The 20,451-nt window shown below is 44.6% G+C and overlaps 1 protein-coding gene across 1 annotated transcript in view; it reads left to right on the top strand.

Moving 5' to 3' along the window:
* Positions 1–6,564: 6,564 nt before the first annotated feature.
* The window catches only part of LOC141154987 (cytochrome P450 2C23-like), a 175,456-nt gene continuing 161,569 nt past the window's right edge, over positions 6,565–20,451 (top strand). Inside the window, exon 1 of the mRNA XM_073641575.1 lies at positions 6,565–6,861. Within this exon, the coding sequence (XP_073497676.1) occupies positions 6,682–6,861 (180 nt within the window). The 5' untranslated portion in view covers positions 6,565–6,681. The remainder of the gene's footprint in view (positions 6,862–20,451) is intronic.

Here is a 20,451-nt window from a genome sequence, read left to right as displayed (position 1 = left end):
TTCACCATCGACGCCACTTTCACAGAAAATGTTTACTCAGATTGTACATAATGTAAAACTGAGGATGGTGTAAGTTCTTTGTGAAAAAAGCCCTTGCTATGTCCTGGACAATCTTTCCACACTGATTGTTTTGGTTATTCTTTGGCTTGCTAAACATAATCCGTTGATGGATTGGCAAGCCGGGGAGTTTATTGAATGGGGGATTACTGCCATGAGAACTGTTTAGATATTTCCCTTGCTACTGTCTCTATGGAAATATTACCTGCTTTTCTGTCCGGTATTGAGGACGTTTTTTATGAGAGGGGGTGTCAGGATTTGCCTCCTCATCGTGCTTATGACTGTCCTAGTAACCTGACCCCCGAAGCTAAACTACCAAAGTCCAGACTGTATAATCTTTCTGGCCCTGAGAGACAAGCCATGAAGGATTTCATTGCGGAAAGTCTGGAGAAGGGACATATCAGACCCTCATCTTCGGCCGTGGTGGCAGGGTTCTTCTTTGTGAAGAAAAAAGAAAGCGGTCTAATTCCCTGTTAGATTTCCAGGAATTAAATCAAATTACCATCCGTGATCCATTCCCTCTTCCTCTGATTCCCGATTTATTCAGCCAGGTTGTAGGAGCAAAGGTATTCTCCAAATTGGATTTAAGGAGAGCCTACAATCTGGTTAGAATTATAGAAGGGGACCAATGGAAAGCAGCATTAAATACCCCAGAAGGACATTTCGAGAGTCTTGTTATGACTTTTGGTTGGCCAATGCACCTGCGGTATTCCAGAATTTCATAAAGGATATTTTCCATCATTTGGCGGGGAGGTTTGTGGTGGTTTATCTGGAAGATATTTTGGTTTACTCACCTGATTTTGAGACACACATCAGGGGCATGTTAAGCAGGTGCTCCAGAAATTAAGGGATAACAAACTTTATGCCATACTTGAAAAATGTGTTTTTGCTTTTCAGGAAGTGCAGTTTTTGGGGTACTTGTTGTCATCTTCAGGTTTTCGGAAGGATCCGGAGAAGATCCATGCAGTCCTTGATTGAGAACTTCCCGAAAACCTGAAGGCTCTACAACGCTTTCTCGGCTTTTACTAATTTTTACCAGAAATTCATCCAAAATTACTCTGTAATTGTGAGACCCCTTACTGACATAACTAAGAAGGGGTCTGATTTTTCCAAATGGTCGAATGCCTCCCTCCAGGTTTTTTCTTCCTTAGAGAATCATTTTGCCACTGCACCTATACTCAGTCAACCCGATGTTTGCCAACCCTTTATTGTGGAGGTTGATGCGTCGGATGTCAGGGTCCGCCCTCTGGTAAATGGCGTCCATGCGCCTTCTTTTCTAAAAAATTGTCTTCGGATGAGAGAAATTATGAAGTGGGTAATAGGGAACTTTTGGTGATCAAATTGGCATTTGAAGAATGGCGACATTGGTTGCAGGGGGCTGTCCATCCTATTACTGTTATTACTGACCATAAGAACCTGTCATATCTCCAGTCAGCTAAATGTCTCAACCCTAGGCAAACCAGATGGTTCCTGTTTATTAATAGGTTCAATTTTGTTGTCATTTTTCATCCAGGGGTCAAAAATGTCAAGGCTGATGCTTTGTCCCTGAGTTTCCCTGGTGGTGGTAACCAGGAGAATCCTGCCCCGATATAAAAGAAAGGGGTAGTCATTTCGGCACTGTAGCCTGAACTGGACGGTGAGGTGTTGGAGGCGAAGGGGGATGCCCCTGCCTCCTGCCCTTCATAAAGTTTATTTAAACCATCTGATCTGCGTCACAGAGTAATTAAGGAACATCATAACTCTGTGCTTGCTGGGCATTCAGGAGGCAAGGCAACCGCGGACCTCCTCTCTCGTCATTTTTGGTGGCCGAGCTTGCATTGGGATGTGATTGAACACATATCTGCTTGTAGTATTTGCATGCGTTCTAAGGTTTTGCATACCCGTCCGTCTAATACTTTTCATCCTCTACCTATTCCTAGTAGGTTTCTGCAGGCAAAATGGTGGTTTTGGTGGTAGTAGATAAGGTCAGTAAAATGGTTCACTTTGTTACATTGCCTGCACTTACAAATGCCAAGACACTTGCTCAGGTGTTTGTAAATGAGATTGTGAAGCTTCGTGGTGTTCGAACAGGGGACCCAATTTGTTTCCAAGTCCTGGAAGGCATTCTATTCTTGACTGGGGGTGCAGCTGTCTTTTTCCTTTGCCTTCCACCCTCAGTTGAATGGAAAGACTGAGCATGTCAATCAGAATTTGGAGACCTACCTCAGGTGTTTCATCTCCGAAAATCAGGAGGATTAAGCATCCTACTTACCACTGGCAGAATTTGCCATTAATAATCATCGTCAAGAATCCTCTGGCAGGTCACCGTTCTTTGGTGCATACAGTTATAACCCACAGTTTTGTACCTTTAGTGGGGGAGGAGCTTCAGGAGTGCCTGAGGAGGAATTGTTTGCTTTGTCGCTCTCCTCAGTATGGCAGGGTGTTCTGAGTAATTTAAAGATCATGGGAGACAGGTATAAATTTATGGCTGACAGAAAACTCATGCCCGGTCTGGACCTAAATGAGAATGACTTTGTGTGGTTGTCTACCAGGAATATAAGAATGAAAGTTCCTTCTTGGAAGCTGGGACCTAGGTTTCTTGGTCCATATAAAATAACCGCCGTCATTAACCCAGAAGCACTATGTCTTGAACTTCCTCAGGCCCTTAAGGTCCACAATGTGTTCCATAGATTCTTACCCAAGAAGTATGGTAATCTCTTGAGCACTCACCGCTACCCCCAGTAATGGTTGATGGTAATCTGGAGTTCCAGATTTCGAGGATTGTAGATTCTCATCTCCAGCTTCTTTCTCTACAATATTTGGTGCACTGGAAAGGCTATGGTCCTGAGAAGAGGATGTGGGTTTTAGCATCAGAGGTGAACTCTCCCAGGTTGACTCTTTCATTCCACACCTCTTATCCTGAGAAACCCATTCCTGAATATCTGGATTCACTCGTAGGGGGGGTACTGTCATGAGGCTAGTCTCTGTCTCTAGGACCCAGTGGTTACCTTCCTCTGACTAATTAACCACCCTGGCCTGGGTGTATAAATTTCTGCTGTGTTCCAGAGGGAGGTGCCAGTGATATGCATTAATCCTTGTGAAGGCTTTAGCAAGAGCAGTAATACTTCCTCTCTGGTGATCGATGACATGTGCACATTTGTCTGGAGTCGTGTAAAGCTAAGCAATTTCTTTCTGTTTGTCCTCCCTTGTTGTCTTTAGTGTTCAGTGGGGTTCGACTAGCGCTCATCTTCTCCCTTCCCTAGCCTTAGCCAAATGCTAGCAAAGACAGGGCAAGGAACGCGTGTGGCGATTGGTGAAGAGCCAATATAGGGACGTTAGAGGAGATAGAGTGATATTCTATCAGCCAGGGGGTCTCCACTTCCCCCTTTCCCTAGAGTCTGGCAACCTTTCCCTCTTCCCTTTGTGTTGCACTAAGTCTTTCCCATACCTTGCATGACACAAATATGCCTCTGACAGTAAAATGATCAAACTCTCCCTGATAGTCAAACAGTGAAGATTGGCTAAACATTCTGTACGCATGTTCATCTAATATGCGCCATCATAATCACAAAAAATAAATCCATAATTTGAAATTTTGCAAAATGAAAAAACGTAGAAAATTTAAAGATTCATTGAGTAATTTTCATTCCCAGATCGGTAGATAACAAATTTTTTTTATATGATTCTGTCAAGCAATCGGCTCATGTTTACTCTTGGTGGTCAAAAGGTAGTATAATTCAATGGTTTCCTCTCTCCCATCCTCTTTTTTGGCTATCTTTAAGACATTCAAACAACGTTCTTTGGCTATTTCAACTTTTCTTTGCCTCAAGCAAAGAATTTCCTTGTGAACCAATATGTTGTCAAATGGCCTAAACTAGTGGATGAACTAGCACATACTGCTTTAAAGTCTAGAGCTTTTTCAATGTCTCTCTCTGGCCCTAACTAGCTCCCAAGGGGTAACATATCAATTGGCAAGAGTTACCCAACCCTGCTTGCTATCTTTCTATAACCCATACATTTTATACTGGGCTTCTCCTGGTAGTATACATGTGTTCCTTCTGTACAGGAAAGAACAGAGGAGCTTGAGGACAGGAACAGTTTCTAAGCTCTTACATTTCCCCCTCTTTTATCAATGCATAGGCATTCCCTTTTATCCTTATATGTGCTGAAACCACCTTTAGTTTTTTTTGGTGGTCATGGATATCTCCAGCATGAGTAGTTTCTTCATTATAGCAGTCCTTGTGGCTCATGAGATATTGTCATGGATGTAGCACCTTTCTATATCTGGGAATCTCACATACTTTCTTCTTTTTTATTGTGTTTTGTGCATTTGAGATAGTTTTAGATTTGCAACCAACCCTAGTGTCACATACCCTCAAGTTGTTCAGAACATCTAGACCTATCAATTTGAATTCCTTCTCTTTCCCACAATGTGGCACAATCAGAAGCCTTTGGTACAGCAAAGCTTGACTGACCATCTCCTGGTCCCATACCACAGGCATGCATCTAATCTTCAGGTCAAAGCTGATGGAATTTGCAAAACAATCTCCAAAATGAACCTCCATTGCTAAAGAGAGCATAGTCCAAGAGAGATATAATAATAGTAGACCCTAAAAGAAAACTCCACTAGTATAAGAGATAGTCCAAAACAGTCTGTGAAGATCTAACACAAAGTTGCAAGTATTCGTGGAGTATAAAGGAAATAATACAGGGCTTTCTAAACATTTTAACAATAGAAATTTGAAAATTTTGATGTGCATTTGTATTCAGCCCACGAGTCAACACTTTTTCTCTGCAATTACTGCTGAAAGTCTTATGGGGTCTGTCTTTTCCAGCTTTGCACATCTAGAGATTGACATTTATTTGCAAACTAGTTCAGTAAGATTGGATGCAGATCGTCTGTGAACAACAATTTTCAAGTCTTGCCACAGATTCTCAATGGGATTTAGGTCTGGACTGTGACTGGGCCATTCACACACATGAATATGCTTTTATTTAAACCATCCTTTATAGCTCTGGAAATGTGTTTAAGGTCATTGTCCTGGTGGAAGGTGAACCTACACCTCAGTCTCAAGTCTTTTGCATCTTCTGACAGTTTTTTTTCCTGGATTGGCCTGTATTGCCCTCCATCCATCTTCCCATCAATTCTGACCAGCTTCCCTGTCCCTGCTAAAGAAAAGCCTGGCCACAGCATGTTGCTGCCGACACCATGTAAGATGGGAATTGTGTTTTCAGGATCATGTGAAATGTTAGTTTTCCACCACACATAGCATTTTGCATTTAACCCCAAAAAATGCTACTTTGGTGTCATCTGATCGGAGTACCTTCTTCTACATGCTAGATGTGTCCTCCAAATGGCTTTTTGCAAACTGAAAACAGGACTTCTTATGGCTTACTTTCAAAAATGGCTTACTTCTTGCTACTCTTAAATAAAGGCCAGATTTGTGCGGTATACAACTAATATTTGTCCTGTGGACAGATTCTCTCATCTGAGCTGTGGATTTCTGAAGCTCATCCAAAGTGACCATGGGCATCTTGTCTGCTTCTCTAATTGGTGGTCTGCTTTCTTGGGATGTCAGTTTAGGTGGTCAGCCATGTCTTGGTAAGTTTGCAGTTTGCAATACTGCTTCCATTTTTGGATGATGGATGAGCAATGCTCTGAGAGATGTTCAGCATGTGTGCTATTGTTTTTTTATAACCTAACTCTGCTTTACTCTTCTGTACAACTTTATCCCTGACTTGTCTGGTGTGTTCCGTGGTTTTCATGATGCTGTTTAATCCTTAAGATTCCTAATGTTCTCAACCAAACAAACAGAAAAATAAACCTTTGACAACTATACAGAACAGCTGTTGTTATACTGAGAGTAAATTACACACGGATGAACTAAATTTACTAAGTATGTGACTTCTGGAGGCAATTGGTCAATCAAGATTTTATTTTGGGGGAATCAGACTACAGGGGATTGAATACAAATGTATGTCAAAGTTTTCAGATTTATATTATATAATTTGAAAATTATGTAACATTTCCATTACACTTCACAAATACTTTCTTTTCTTTTGTTGGTTTATTACAAAAAATCCCAATAAAATATACTTAAGTTTGTAATAACAGTACTCAAACTACTGACAGATCTTTCTCAACCAATCCAGCACAAAGAGCCAGCTCTTATCTGTGAATGATGGCAGCCAGCAGCCCACTGAGAGCCACTTGCCATTTCTAATTGACTCTCACTGGGAGTAAAAATGACTATGATAAGCAACCAATGGGTTCAAAACTCCAGTTTTCACTGGATCATACTGTGAGGATTTTTCCATAAATATGTGTTTATTTGCGTGTGGATGCATATTTAATGTGGATCCATTTAGTATAAGAAAGAGTCGACTCTTTTTTGGTGGTTGAAGCCAAATGATTCTGCTCACCCGGAGGAACTGGACTGCCTATTACTAACCCTGATTTCAAGAAAAGAGGGCCCCCTCATATAGAACTGAGAGCAGAAGTATTGTGTAACAGCTGTAACTTTACACTTTGCACCCGCCCAACCTGTTTTCACTGATCTCATATAGGAATGCTGTCCTGTACGTGATTGAACATAAATACAGAAGGACACTGTACAGAAGGAGCTGTAGGGGCTGGGGCTCAAGATGGCACTCAGCATCTCAGCAACTCTTCTCCTGGCTACTGGAGTCACTCTCCTTATTTATCTCATTAAATGGTGGAGTAGGGTCAAACAGAAGGACCTACCCCCTGGACCTACACCTCTGCCCGGCTTGGGGAATATCTTTCAGATCAGCACTTCAGAAATGCCACAGTCATTAATTAAGGTAAGAATACTTATTTGTAATCTTGATACGGAACTCATTATATAGTGATTCCTACAATATCATTGCTATGGACATGACAGTAGTTTCAGTGTAATTCAATGATAGATAAAGGAAACCTTAGAGAAGGTAGCTACTTTACAAAACCATTGTCATATTGGCTCATTTATCACAGTTTGTCCCTCCTGCTCAAATGGCTTTAGGCTATGTGCCCACGATGCAGAAATGCTCCAGATTTTTCCTGAGAGTTTCTGCATCTCCCTGGCAGAAAAAACGCATGCGGATTGTACATGCGGATTGTACTTGCGGGTTGTACATGCGGATTGTACATGCGGATTGTACATGCGGATTGTACATGCGTTTTTCCTGCCAGGGACATGCGGAAGTGAAGCGTTCTTCACATGCATTTCCGCATGCGGGTTGATAAGCCCTTTCAAAGCGATTTTAGCATCACTTGGAAAGTGCTTGACAACTTGGTCACACTATATAAATCCATGCAAGCTGCATGGATTTATATAGTGTGACCGAAAGAATGGTAAAAATTAAAAAAATAAATCTATACTTACCTTCCGATGGCCCCTGGTGTCTTTATCCGATCCGTCTCGGCTTGCCGGCAGCTTGCGGTACACTAAAGGACCTGCCGACGCCAGCGGTCGCGTGACCCATCACATATCTAAATGAGTCACGGCAGGTTCTTTTTGGACCATCGTGAGTTGCCGGCAAGTCAGGACACATCGCTATGGGGACCGGGGGCCATCAGAAGGTAAGTTTAATATTTATCTTTTATTTTATTCTTCTTTTTACAGGTACTATGGTACCCGGGTCCAGAGGAGAGTCTCCTCTTCTCCAGACCCGGATACCATCCGCACATTGAAATGCATGGATTCTGCATCAGCAGATGCAGTGATGTGGTTTCCATGCGTTCCAATGTAAGTCAATGGCGGCGAAAACGCCACATTTACGCAAAATAATTGGTAGTGCTGCAGATTTTTCCGCAATGATAATCCGCAGCGGAAATTTCCGCAGCATGTGCACAGCACAGGCGGATTATCATTGGGGAACATGGCAGACCTTCTACCAAGCGTTTTTTAAGCGTTTCTGCAGCGGAATTGCAGCTGCGGAAATGCTTAAAAAACGCATAGTGGGCACACAGTCTCAATACAGATAGCGATAAACAGCAACCTATACTCTGCTGCCAAACTCACAGTGTAAATCAAATAAAAGGGGGGTATTTGATGCCCCCACTGCTGTCCTGTTCTGTTGGGACTGATACTACTTAAAAAGGGAGATATTATGATGATTATTGTAAGTTAGACAGCATGCAACCCCAATTCTAAAAAACTTAATGACACTGTGTGAGATATAAAGAATACAATACAATCATTTAGAAATCTTCTAGAACAACATATGCTCCATCCATACAATGTCTACTTCAGGAAAGCCCTTACATATTTCAACAAGACAATGATTAACCACACACTGACAAACCACATATAGCTCCACAAATGGCAAAAAAGTTCAACGTCTGACCTATGTTCTCTGTTCTATTGAGAATAAAATAATGCTATGAAAGATTTCAAAGTCATCACATTCTTGTTTTATTTATGTTTCATTCAGCGTCCCAACTTTTTGGGAATTGAGGTTGTACATTTAATATAAAGTATTTATAAAGATTATATGTACAGTATATATATATATATATATATATATATATATATACATACACATATGCAGTACAGACCAAAAGTTTGGACACACCTTCTCATTTAAAGATTTTTCTGTATTTTCATGAATATGAAAATTGTACATTCACACTGAAGGCATGAAAACTATGAATTAACACATGTGGAATTATATACTTAACAAAAAAGTGTGAAACAACTGAAAATGTGTCTTATATTCTAGGTTCTTCAAAGTAGCCACCTTTTGCTTTGATGACTGCTTTGTACACTCTTGGCATTCTTTTGAAGAGCTTCAAGAGTAGTGTTGAGCCACCCCCGTAGTGTTCGAGTTCGGTTCGGTTCGTCGAACACCCGTGTGTTCGCCGAACTGTTCGTCGAACTGTTCGTCGAACACCTTCGAACACCGTTAAAACCAATGGCAGGCAAACAAAAACACATTGAAACACATAGAAAACACCTTCAAAGGTGTCCAAAAGCTGACAAACTGCTCAGAAGACACAACTAACACATGGAAAAGTGACAAGTACATATAGTCATGCGAAAAGAAAAGAGGTGGAGGAGTAAAATGAGGGGGAGACACAGATATAGGCATGTCATGCCCTTCTAAAATCCAAAAAGTGAGAAGACGACACGGCCAGTCCGTTCCTGCCTGTGCCACCTCTGTGTCGCCGGGTTTGTGCCAGAGCCGCGGTGGACCCTGACGACCAGCCCCCCTATCCCAATACTGGTGCCTGTCCGCCGGTGGGTCGAGGCCCCCCACGGTGGGAGGGGGAGTAAAATCTGCAGAAGAAAGACCATCTTCCAGCCAAACTAAGATGTCGACTTCTTTTCGTGGACAATGTGATACGATCCCATTCTTACGGACACGCCCATCGCTACAAATTCTAGATGAGGCACAAAAACAGCAGGTGCTTCAACGGATATCAAGTGCTCCTTCAAGTGGGCTCTCCATCACCTCAATTTCAACATCACAAATACTCCAGTCCTCAGAGGTGTCACCCCAATCGCACTTGCTTCCTCACAGCTCCCAAGTCTCCAGCTGCCCGTCTGAGTATGGGGTAACACAGATGGCTGAGTCTGCCCAGCTGTTTACTCATACTATAGCCTGGGAAACGGAGGTCTGCTCCAGAGCTTCTGTTAATCCTGATGAGGAAATGATCTGATCTGATGCCCAGAATCTTTATAAGTCGGATCCAGGTCCAGATGAAGAAGGTTCTGAGCATAATGTAGACCCTTGTTCCCAAACTGTAACTCCTGTTGGTGGAGACAATGATGAAGACGATGATGAGACTCAAATACCTGATTGGAGCGACAACTTGACTTTTCGGTCAGGGCAGGAAGAGGTTGGCTCTGAGGGCGACGGGTGTGATAACACACAGGGTGATGATGACGAGGTTGGAGATCCCACTTACTGTCAACCCACAGTCAGACAGTCGATGAGGTCAGCAGAGGAGGTGGAGGAGGATGTGACTAGCCCTGGGGATGGGGATGACTCGGTACCCGGGCATTTGCCTGGCCTTGGGGATGTCCCGGTGGTCGGCTCCCTGGCCCGTACCCTGGGGTCTCTCTTTAAAAGGGTGGATAATTGTTAATTTTATAAGAGTTCATGACGCCACCTGTGGTATCTGGTGACAAGCACCAGCGCTGCAGCAGTCCACTGAGGCCGTTGATAAGGCAGCTCGATGGTATAGCTCCCCACAGGTGGAGCTAGGTCTCAGGGCAGCGTATGCAGGGGGAATGCAGGACAGGCGAGACCCAGCTGGGTCAGAGCAAGAACGGGAACGGACACGGTAGTCACTTCAGTACCTTTTACTGGTGGAAATTCAGGCACATCCCGGAGCACTGTAGGGTGAAGGGTGCATATCAGGATCCTCCCCAATGAGCGGGTGTAGGGCCTCCTGTTTCTTGCCTCTGCGTAGTAAGGTTCTGACCTGCCTGGAGCTAGGCCTAACTTTGTCTCTGTCCTGCGCTGGCTGACCTTGTGGTAGGGCCTTCTCTTGGAATTCACGCTCCCAGTATGCGGGGCCTAAGCGTCTCCTGGCTCTGTTACATATCAGCACCGTAGCAATCCTGGGACTTGTAGTTCTCCAGGGATTCCGGTTATGCCTTACTGGGTCATAGAGATACCGGTAAGCTCGGATCCTGTGTCCGGTAAATGCTTCGGGGTGAGCTGGTTAAGCTCCTCTGCCCCTTATGTACTAACTCGCCACTCGCCTTCGGCCTACTCGGGCCCTCACTAGGCTATACACACTAACGGCAGCTTGCCGCGCTTCACTGATCTTACGGCACCGGCACACCTTAAGCTCTATCTGGGCTCCCTGAATCTAGCAAGCAGGAGCCTCGTGCTCCACTGCTGAACTATTAACTGCGTTCTGTAGACTAGACTGAGCTCCACTGCAGACTGACCTCTCTTAGGCTTCTCTACTGCAGGAACTCTTCAGAGGAACTGAACTGCCTAGCTCCACCTTCCCTATTTATATCCCTAACGGGCTCCCTCTGCTGGTCTGAGGTGGAAGGTGGAGATGTGTGAATGTTTATGGGGGCCTCTTGTGGAGGATTCCATCAATGCACTCTTGTAGGATCTGTGATACCAAGCGCAGCGGGGCATCACATGCTATTGACGACGAGGTTAGGTTGCGCCTTCCTGAACAGAGACGGAGTACTGGAAGCACGTCAACAACTGCATCCTCAACCACAACTCTGCCTCTGACCACAAGTCGTAGTGGCTCTTCAGGTCACATGGGCTCTAAGCCTTGCATAGCCTGGGCATTTATTCAGATCGATAAGGATGACCCAACTCGTGTTATCTGTAATATTTGTCAGCAAAAGCTAAGTAGAGGCCAAAAAATACATAGTTTGAGTACTTCATGCAGGTACCGTCACATGGATATGAAGCATAAGTTGCAGTGGGAAGCTCACTGTGCTACAATGCGGCCTAGCCGGCTGGGCCAACCACCGTCTGCCCCATCTTGTGCATCCGCAGCCTCTTCATCCTCTGTGACTGGGGGGACAGCAGTCACACATGTTTTTGGACGCAGACCTGCCACCTCTTTACCCGCAACAGCCATCGAGAGCACCACCTTTGGATCAAGGCAACCTAACATGTCCGCCTGCATCTTCCTCACAGACCGGCAGTTGACAGGGACACCCTACTCAACACCGTCTAAGCACAACAGCCAGCCCTCGGTCCCTCAGATGTGGAAAAGTAAAAGACCATTTCCTCCTAGCCATGAGAAAGCTAAGAGGTTGAATTTCACCATCTGCAAGCTGTTGGCTACAGAAATGCTGCCTTTCCACCTGGAGGACACAGAGGATTTTCAAGACCTTATGTCCTTCACAGTGCCCCAGTACCAGATGCCCAGTCGGCACTACTTCTCAAAGAAAGGTGTGCCTGCGCTCCACTAGCATGTCGCACACAACATCACCGCTTCTTTGAGAAACTCTGTGTGTGACAGGGTGCACTTCACCACAGACACTTGGACGAGAAGGCATGGACAGGGGCATTACATGTCGCTGACTGGGCACTGGGTAACTATGGTGACAGCAGGACAAGGGGCTGCTGTCCAAGTCTTACCGTCCGCACGAGTTGTGTGTTAATCCTCTTTATCTCGAATTTCCTCCACTGCTTCTGCCTCCTCAACCTCCTCTCGGTCCTCCACCTGCACCCAAAGCCTGTCTGGTAATGCCACCTGCTTTCTAACTGCGCAGAAGGAATCCTGCACACCTCCTTACTATGCTGGCAGCAGGGCTCAACGCATCAGTGTTTACTTTGAAATGTCTGGGAAATGTGAGTCACACAGCTGAGGAGTTTTGGTCAGCTCTGGAGACCCAGTTTCATGAAAGGTTGTCTCCACTGGACCTGCAACCAGGGAAGGCCATGTGCGACAATGCTGCAAAACTGGGTGCGGCACTTCGCCGGGGCAATGTCACACACGTGCCTTGTATGGCTCACGTGTTGAACCTGGTTGTCCAGCAATTTTTAGCCCACTATCCCGGACTAGATGGCCTTCTGCAGAGTGCATGGTCGCTGTGTGCTCACTTCCGCCGTTCGCATCCCGCAGTTAAACGACTTACATCTCTACAGAAGTCGTTGGGCCTGCCAGTTCACCGGCTGAAATGCGATGTGCCGACACGGTGGAATTCAACTCTGCACATGTTGCAGCGACTGTGGCAGCACCGACAAGCCCTGATGCAATACGTTCTGACGTATAGCCTGGGCCAACGAGATCCAGAGGTGGGGCAAATCACGCTGGAGGAGTGGTCTCAGATCAGGGACCTATGCACCCTTCTGCACAGTCTTGAAATGGCGACGAAGATGTTTAGTGCTGACGATGCCATTATCAGCATGACTATTCTGGTGATTTACATGCTGGAGCACATGTTAAACAGAATTCGGAGTCAGGTGGTGGGACAAGAGGAGGTGGAGGAAGTAGAGGAGGAGTCGTATGCGGAAGGGATAACATCTCCAAGGTCCAGACAGTTGGCAGCACCAAGGCGGCAGGCATGGGAGGGTGGGGGAGAGGGATTAACCAGGGCGCATGGTAGCAATTAACCAGGGCGCATGGTAGCAGCCAAACTGTTGAGGAAGGTGCAGGAGCCGAGGAAGAAGTGGAGGACGAACTGGCAATGGGCATGGAAGACTCATCAGATGAGGGAGACCTTGATCACATTTCTGTTGTGCGAGGTTGGAGGGAGAGGGCAGAGGAAGGAAGCATGATTCTTAACTCGCTACCAACACAACAAGGACTTGGTCCTTCTGGATGCGCAAGACACATGAGTGCCTTCTTGCTGCACTACCTGCAACATGACCCCCGGATTGTCAGAATTCGAAGTAATCCCGACTACTGGGTTGCCACACTCTTAGATCCCCGGTACAAAAGTATATTTGCCGAAATAATTCCTGCCATAAAAAGGTATTGACGAATGCAGGAGTATCTGTTGGAGAATCTTACATGTGCTTTTCCACAAAACACCAGTGGTGCACGTAGTGAATCTCACAGTTCTAACTTGTCAACTGTGGGACTGTCGAGTCTTCATCACTCAAACAGTAACAGTAACACAGTATCTGCTGTTAACAGCAATTTTGTGGAATCGTTTCACCACTTTTTTAGACCATCCTTTGCAAGGCCACAGGAGACAATAAGTCTGACACATAGTCAATGCCTAGAGAGGATGGTATAGGAGAATCTCCAAGTGAACATCGAAGCCATGACTGTGTCACTGGACCCTTGCTCATTTTGGTATTCCAATCTTGAAAAATGGCCGGAGCTCGCCGCTCACGCCTTGGAGATCTTGTCATGCCATGCAGCCAGCGTTCTCTCTGAACGTGTGTTCAGCGCTGCTGGTGGTGTGCTGACAGATAAGCGCACGCGGCTGTCCACTGAGAATGTAGACAGACTCACGTTCATAAAGATGATCAAATCATGGATTCGCAAGGACATTTCTACCCCTGTGTCATCCTTGGGAGACTAAAAGCTTGGGGATTTGGTAAAATCACCTCACCAACCGTTTTAAGCAACAGTGGGGCAATTGATGCCACTTAACCATAGAACGCATGACCATAAAAATCTACACTTTCACATACCTGGGGCCCTTTAGGCCCGTGTGCAAATAACATGGAATAACTCAAACTCAAATGACAAACAACTATATACATGAAGAATACCTAGAGTTTCAAAATTCTAACTAAAGCATTCTTGCAGAAAATAGAAAACAATTAACTGGGCGGGCCTGCAAGGCCACAGGTATGCGTTCTAGGGTTAAGTGGTGTCTGTGCCACAATTTTGGGAGTCCCCTTGCTGTGTCTTACGTGACGTTGGCATCGTCAATTCCAGGTGGGTTGGGTCGCACCCCCCCCTTTTAACTGTAAGAAACTACATACACTATGGCTTGGGGTAACACAGATGGTTGAGTCTGAAGAGCTGTTTACTCAGAGGTCTGCTCCAAATCTTCAGTGTCTGCTAGTCAGCGTAAAATTTTTAACTGCATCTAGCCTAGGCAATACTTTGGGCGTAGTAGCCCAGCTGCGAAGCAAGCTGCACCGCCTGTGTATCTAATAAGAATTTTTAAATTAATCTAGCCTAGGCAGACTGTGGGGACCCCCAACCAAACCCAGATGCTCAGCCCCCCTACCGCCCCCGTTTCATGGACAACCCAATAATGTAACTCTTACAACTGGATGGGTGAGGATCGGTCACAGCTTTATTAACTCTTTATACTCATTCCATTAGAAATTCATTTTATTTCTAAAATAATTCAGCTTGTTGCAGCATGCCCTGGGTCCCCACTCCGGCAAGTTGGCCAACAAGTGTAACTCTCCAACATGTCCTTTCTATTTCCAGGCCACGGAGGATCCAGCGTACTCGTATGCAGGACTCTGACCCCCACCCATCACTCTTAACGCTTGTTCCACTCCGTCCTGGATTCCTGACAGGAATATGTCCAGTCCAATATCTATTAAGTGAACACCGTCGGGCCGTATGAGGCCTGCTTTATCTCCTTCCAGTTGTCGGTGTCATATCACTACACCGCCTCTGTCTCTTCTAAATTTTGCCATCCGAATATTTATTACCCGCCTTGTCCATTCGATGGCCCTGATGTCTCGCTCACCTTGCCATACCGCTATCGGCACAATCTCTGACCATACTATAGCTAATTTTGTGAAAAATTCTCTGAAGCGCTCAGTGTCTAGTTTCATTATTGCCATTAGTTATGCGCTCTTGTGATGACCTAGGTTGTTTCCCCCGGCCTGTATAACTAAGATGACCGGACCTCTTGCCTCTCTCCCTACCTTGATTACCTCCATTAGTACCTGTGGCCATAGCAGGCCTCTAATACCTCTCCAGTTGAAATATGTGTTATGAAACTCTAATTTCCTCCCGCCTGGGCGGACTTTCGCCCTTTTTTGTGCCCAATATATATACGAGTGGCCTATCACTCACACTGTTGGCTTAGCGTCACCTGTAAAAGAAACAAACCACGTTAGGATAACAAGTCCGGTCTTATGTATCTCGCCAAACACGTGGATCGCCATCTCCCTATCCTCTGAACTTCCGTTTCTGACAGTCCTGCTCTTGCTGCTTCCGTGGCCGCACCTATGCGGAATGAGTGTGTCCCGTAATCTTTGGGGTGGTTCCCTGCCGATGTTATGCATTTATTAAATATAGCTTGGAACAGGTATCTTGATAATGGCGTTCCATCAATGTGTGATACAAAGAAATTACTTTGTGATCTGATGGTTAGATATGTTTTTACTATTGTTACCCGACTCAGTGTACCGTTTGTGGGTTGTAGAAGTACCCAAGTACCCCTGCCCGCTGGAACCGTTTTCGATTGGTGTATGCGTAGACGTATTGCATTATTGGCTATGACTACTTCCTGGTGTAATAAGCGTCCACTGGTGGTAATTTTGGATTGAGGGACTAATTCGCTTATACATAGCGCCCCGAAGAAGGCGATCACAAATGCAGTAGACATTAGTGTTGCTTCAAATTGTGAGTGTCATGTTAATGGTGTTAGGGATAAGATGTGAGAAATCAGTTTTAGTGACACGGGACGGGACGTCTACATTCCTGACTTGGCTGACCCCTTTTCCACCCTTTTATGGATTGTCTGTTGATGAATCTTTGTCACATCTCCCCAATTCAGTAGTTGGAAGTGAAATGCTACTCCGGTCAGACACCGCTGCGCTGACGCCCCTGATATGCCCCTCATCATTAGCTGGTGGAGAAATTCTATGGTGACTTGTGATCTGGCTTGTTCACATTGGTCAACCCGTCTGCCTGCTACTAGTCGTGTCCACTCTTCCCATGCCTTACCGTATGCTTGCTACGTTGACGGGGCAACTGACGCTCTGATTAATGGCATCAACTATTCGCCACTAGATCCCATAGGGAGGGTGGGAAACTGTTGCCCGATGGGTGGGCGTTGTGGAAGAGCTCTGTGAAAATCTGCCAATTGAATTGTTATAAAGCGTTAGCAGCAGCTTTATACCCCTCAGCATAGTGGCTAGCGCGGACCCATACATTGTGTTTTAGGCACAGGAATACCAGCCTGCGTAGTAGGCCTAGCACTGGGAGAGACGATGATGCCATCTTATTAATGCAGTGCGCTAGGCTGGTGTTTTGTGTTATGAAGAGTATATTTTTGTTAGCCAGGCGAGCGCCCCATATTTCTATTGCTACCACTATTGGGATAAATTATTTTCAGGGCTAGATGCAGCTAAAAATTATTATTAATTTCAAAGCTGGTGGAGCTTGGTATAGATGGCCTAATACAATGAGTCCCACACACTGCTAGAAGCCCAATTTATTTTTCAGAGCTAGATGCAGATAAAAATTATTTTTAATTTGCAACCTGATGGAGGTAGGTATAGATGGACTAATACAACAAGTCCCACACACAGCTAGAAGCCCAATATTTTTTCAGAGGTAGATGCAGAAAAAAATATATTCAGTTTGCAACCTGATGGAGGTCAGTATAGATGGAGTAATAGAACAAGTCCCACACACAGCTAGAAGCCCAAATATTTTTTCAGAGGTAGATGCAGATAAAAATTATTTTTAATTTGCAACCTGATGGAGGTCAGTATAGATGGACTAATAGAACAAGTCCCACACACTGCTAGAAGGCCAAATATTTTTTCAGAGCTAGATGCAGATAAAAAATTATTTTTAATTTGCAACCTGATGGAGGACAGTATAGATGGACTAATAGAGAAAGTCCCACACACTGCTAGAAGGCCAAATATTTTTTCAGAGCTAGATGCAGATAAAAATTATTTTTAATTTGCAACCTGATGGAGGTCAGTATAGATGGACTAATAGAACAAGTGCCACACACTGCTAGAAGGCCAAATATTTTTTCAGAGCTAGATGCAGATAAAAATTATATTCAATTTGCAACCTGATGGAGGTCAGTATAGATGGACTAATAGAGAAAGTCCCACACACAGCTAGAAGCCCAAATATTTTTTCAGAGGTACTGTAGATGCAGATAAAAATTATTTTTAATTTGCAACCTGATGGAGGTCAGTATAGATGGACTAATACAAGAAGTCCCACACACAGCTAGAAGCCCAATATTTTTTCAGAGCTAGATGCAGACAAAAAATTATTTTGAATTTGCAACCTGATGGAGGTCAGTATAGATGGACTAATAGAGAAAGTCCCACACACTGCTAGAAGGCCAAATATTTTTTCAGAGCTAGATGCAGACAAAAAATTATTTTTAATTTGCAACCTGATGGAGGTCACTATAGATGGACTAATAGAGAAAGTCCCACACACTGCTAGAAGGCCAAATATTTTTTCAGAGCTAGATGCAGATAAAAATTATTTTTAATTTGCAACCTGATGGAGGTCAGTATAGATGGACTAATAGAGAAAGTCCCACACACTGCTAGAAGGCCACATATTTTTTCAGAGGTAGATGCAGAAAAAAATATATTCAGTTTGCAACCTGATGGAGGTCTGTATAGATGGATTAATAGAACAAGTCCCACACACAGCTAGAAGCCCAATATTTTTTCAGAGGTAGATGCAGAAAAAAATATATTCAGTTTGCAACCTGATGGAGGTCAGTATAGATGGACTAATACAACAAGTCCCACACACAGCTAGAAGCCCAATATTTTTTCAGAGGTAGATGCAGAAAAAAATATATTCAGTTTGCAACCTGATGGAGGTCAGTATAGATGGACTAATACAACAAGTCCCACACACAGCTAGAAGCCCAATATTTTTTCAGAGCTAGATGCAGAAAAAAATTATATTCAATTTGCAACCTGATGGAGGTCAGTATAGATGGACTAATAGAATGATGCTATGCCCAAAAGATTTTACTTCACTAGGTGCAGTAAAAAAATTGGTATTCTATACACAGGTGGTATATCTTGCAACACAGATAAGCTACTCCACTGACTAACACACTCTGCAATAGGCCAAAAAGGATTAGCTTTGCTAGATTCAGCCAAATGCTGTGAAAAAAACTTGCACAGCACTGGCACAGACCTGCCTGGCAAAAACTGATAGGAACTGATGTAACCTAGTCCTGAAAAGGACTCCAATTACAATTAGTCTTTACTCCCACAACCTATCTATTTAAGAGCACAGACCTGCCTGATAAAAGTCATAGGAAATGCTGTAACCTAGTCCTTAAAAGGACTGCAATCACAACTATTCCCTACTCCCAAGCTATCTGTAGATTTGTGCGAAAATTGGCTTGAAATTAACAAGGTATAGCGCACACAGCAACAGCGGTGCCGTCTAACACGCAGCTGCAGCAGTGAGAAAATGGTGGCGACGGGGAAAATGGCTTGGTCTTATAGTGCAAGGACATGTGACATACACTGCCAATGACACATGCCCTTGCTTGTGTGAAAAAAAGCACTTCGCTCCGTGTGTGCGCTGCTGATAGGCTGACAGATTGCACCTCCCCACTGTAAATGCGGGAAATAGAAAAAAAAAATGGAGATCTTCATTGTTCCTGCAGAGATCCATCCCCTGCCCCTCCCCCCACCCCGCTGTACACTCAAACTGCGTATTAACATTAATTTTCATCATTACTGAGAAAAAATCCAGTTATGATTTTGGTGCACGAACAGTTATCGAACATAACCTCGAACAGCCGAATTTTTCTCAAATTGTTCGTGTTCGCCGAACTGCTCGAACACCGCCCAAAACAGCTCGAATTTGAGATTGGCAAACAGTTCGAGTAGAACAACGCTCATCTCTATTCAAGAGGTAGGCACTGGAAATGGTCTTCCAACAATCTTGAAGGAGTTCCCAGAGATGCTTAGCACTTGTTGGCCCTTTTGCCTTCACTCTGCGGTCCAGGTCACCCCAAACCATCTCGATATGGTTCAGGTCTGGTGACTGTGGAGGCCAGGTCATCTGGCAAAGCACCCCATCATGCTCCTTCTTGGTCAAATAGCCCTTACACAGCCTGGAGGTGTGTTTGAGGTCATTGTCCTGTTGAAAAATAAATGATGGTCCAACTAAACGCAAACCGGATGGAATAGCATGCAGCTGCAAAATGCTGTGGTAGCCATGCTTGTTCAGTATGCCTTCAATTTTGAATAAATCCCCAACATAGTCACCAGCAAAGCAACCCCACACCATCACACCTCCTCCTCCATGCTTCACGGTGGAAACCAGGCATGTAGAGTCCATCCGTTCACCTTTTCTGCATCTCACAAAGACACGGTGGTTGGAACCAAAGATCTCAAATTTGGACTCATCAGACCAAAGCACAGATTTCCACTGGTCTAATGTCCATTCCTTGTGTTCTTTAGCCCAAAAATGTCTCTTCTGCTTGTTGCCTGTCCTTAGCAGTGGTTTGCTAGCAGCTATTTTACCTTGAAGGCCTGCTGCACAAAGTCTCCTCTTAACAGTTGTTGAAGAGATGTGTCTGCTGCTAGAACTCTATGTGGCATTGACTTGGTCTCTAATCTGAGCTGCTGTTAAACTGCGATTCCTGAGGCCGGTGACTCAGATAAACCTATCCTCAGAAGCAGAGGTGACTCTTGGTCTTCCTTTGCTGGGGCAGTCCTCAGTTTCTTTGTAGTGCTTCATGGTTTTTGCAACTGCACTTGGGGACACTTTCAAAGTTTTTTCCAATTTTTCGCACTGACTGACCTTCATTTCTTAAAGTAATGATGGCCATTCGTTTTTCTTTACCTAGCTGCTTTTTTCTTGCCATAATACAAATTCTATGTTACAGATCGGGGTGGTGGAACCTCTGTGCTGCGGTGCAAGGAGGGACCCAGAGGGGTGTAATTAAGTATCAACTCGGACTGACCCAGGTCGTACGGTGGCTAACGACTCCGTGACCTGGGAGGGACCGAGCAGAGGGACTAGATGCTACTCTAGGGACGACCTTGTAAGGGAGCAGGTGACTCCCACGGGTCAGA

This window comes from Phyllobates terribilis, unplaced genomic scaffold, assembly GCF_046119375.1.
Source record: "Phyllobates terribilis strain yellow unplaced genomic scaffold, ASM4611937v1 Scaffold_7__3_contigs__length_470593459, whole genome shotgun sequence".
NCBI lineage: Eukaryota > Metazoa > Chordata > Amphibia > Anura > Dendrobatidae > Phyllobates > Phyllobates terribilis.
Note: the sequence above shows the minus strand (reverse complement) of the source record. Positions and strands in the feature narration are given on the sequence as shown.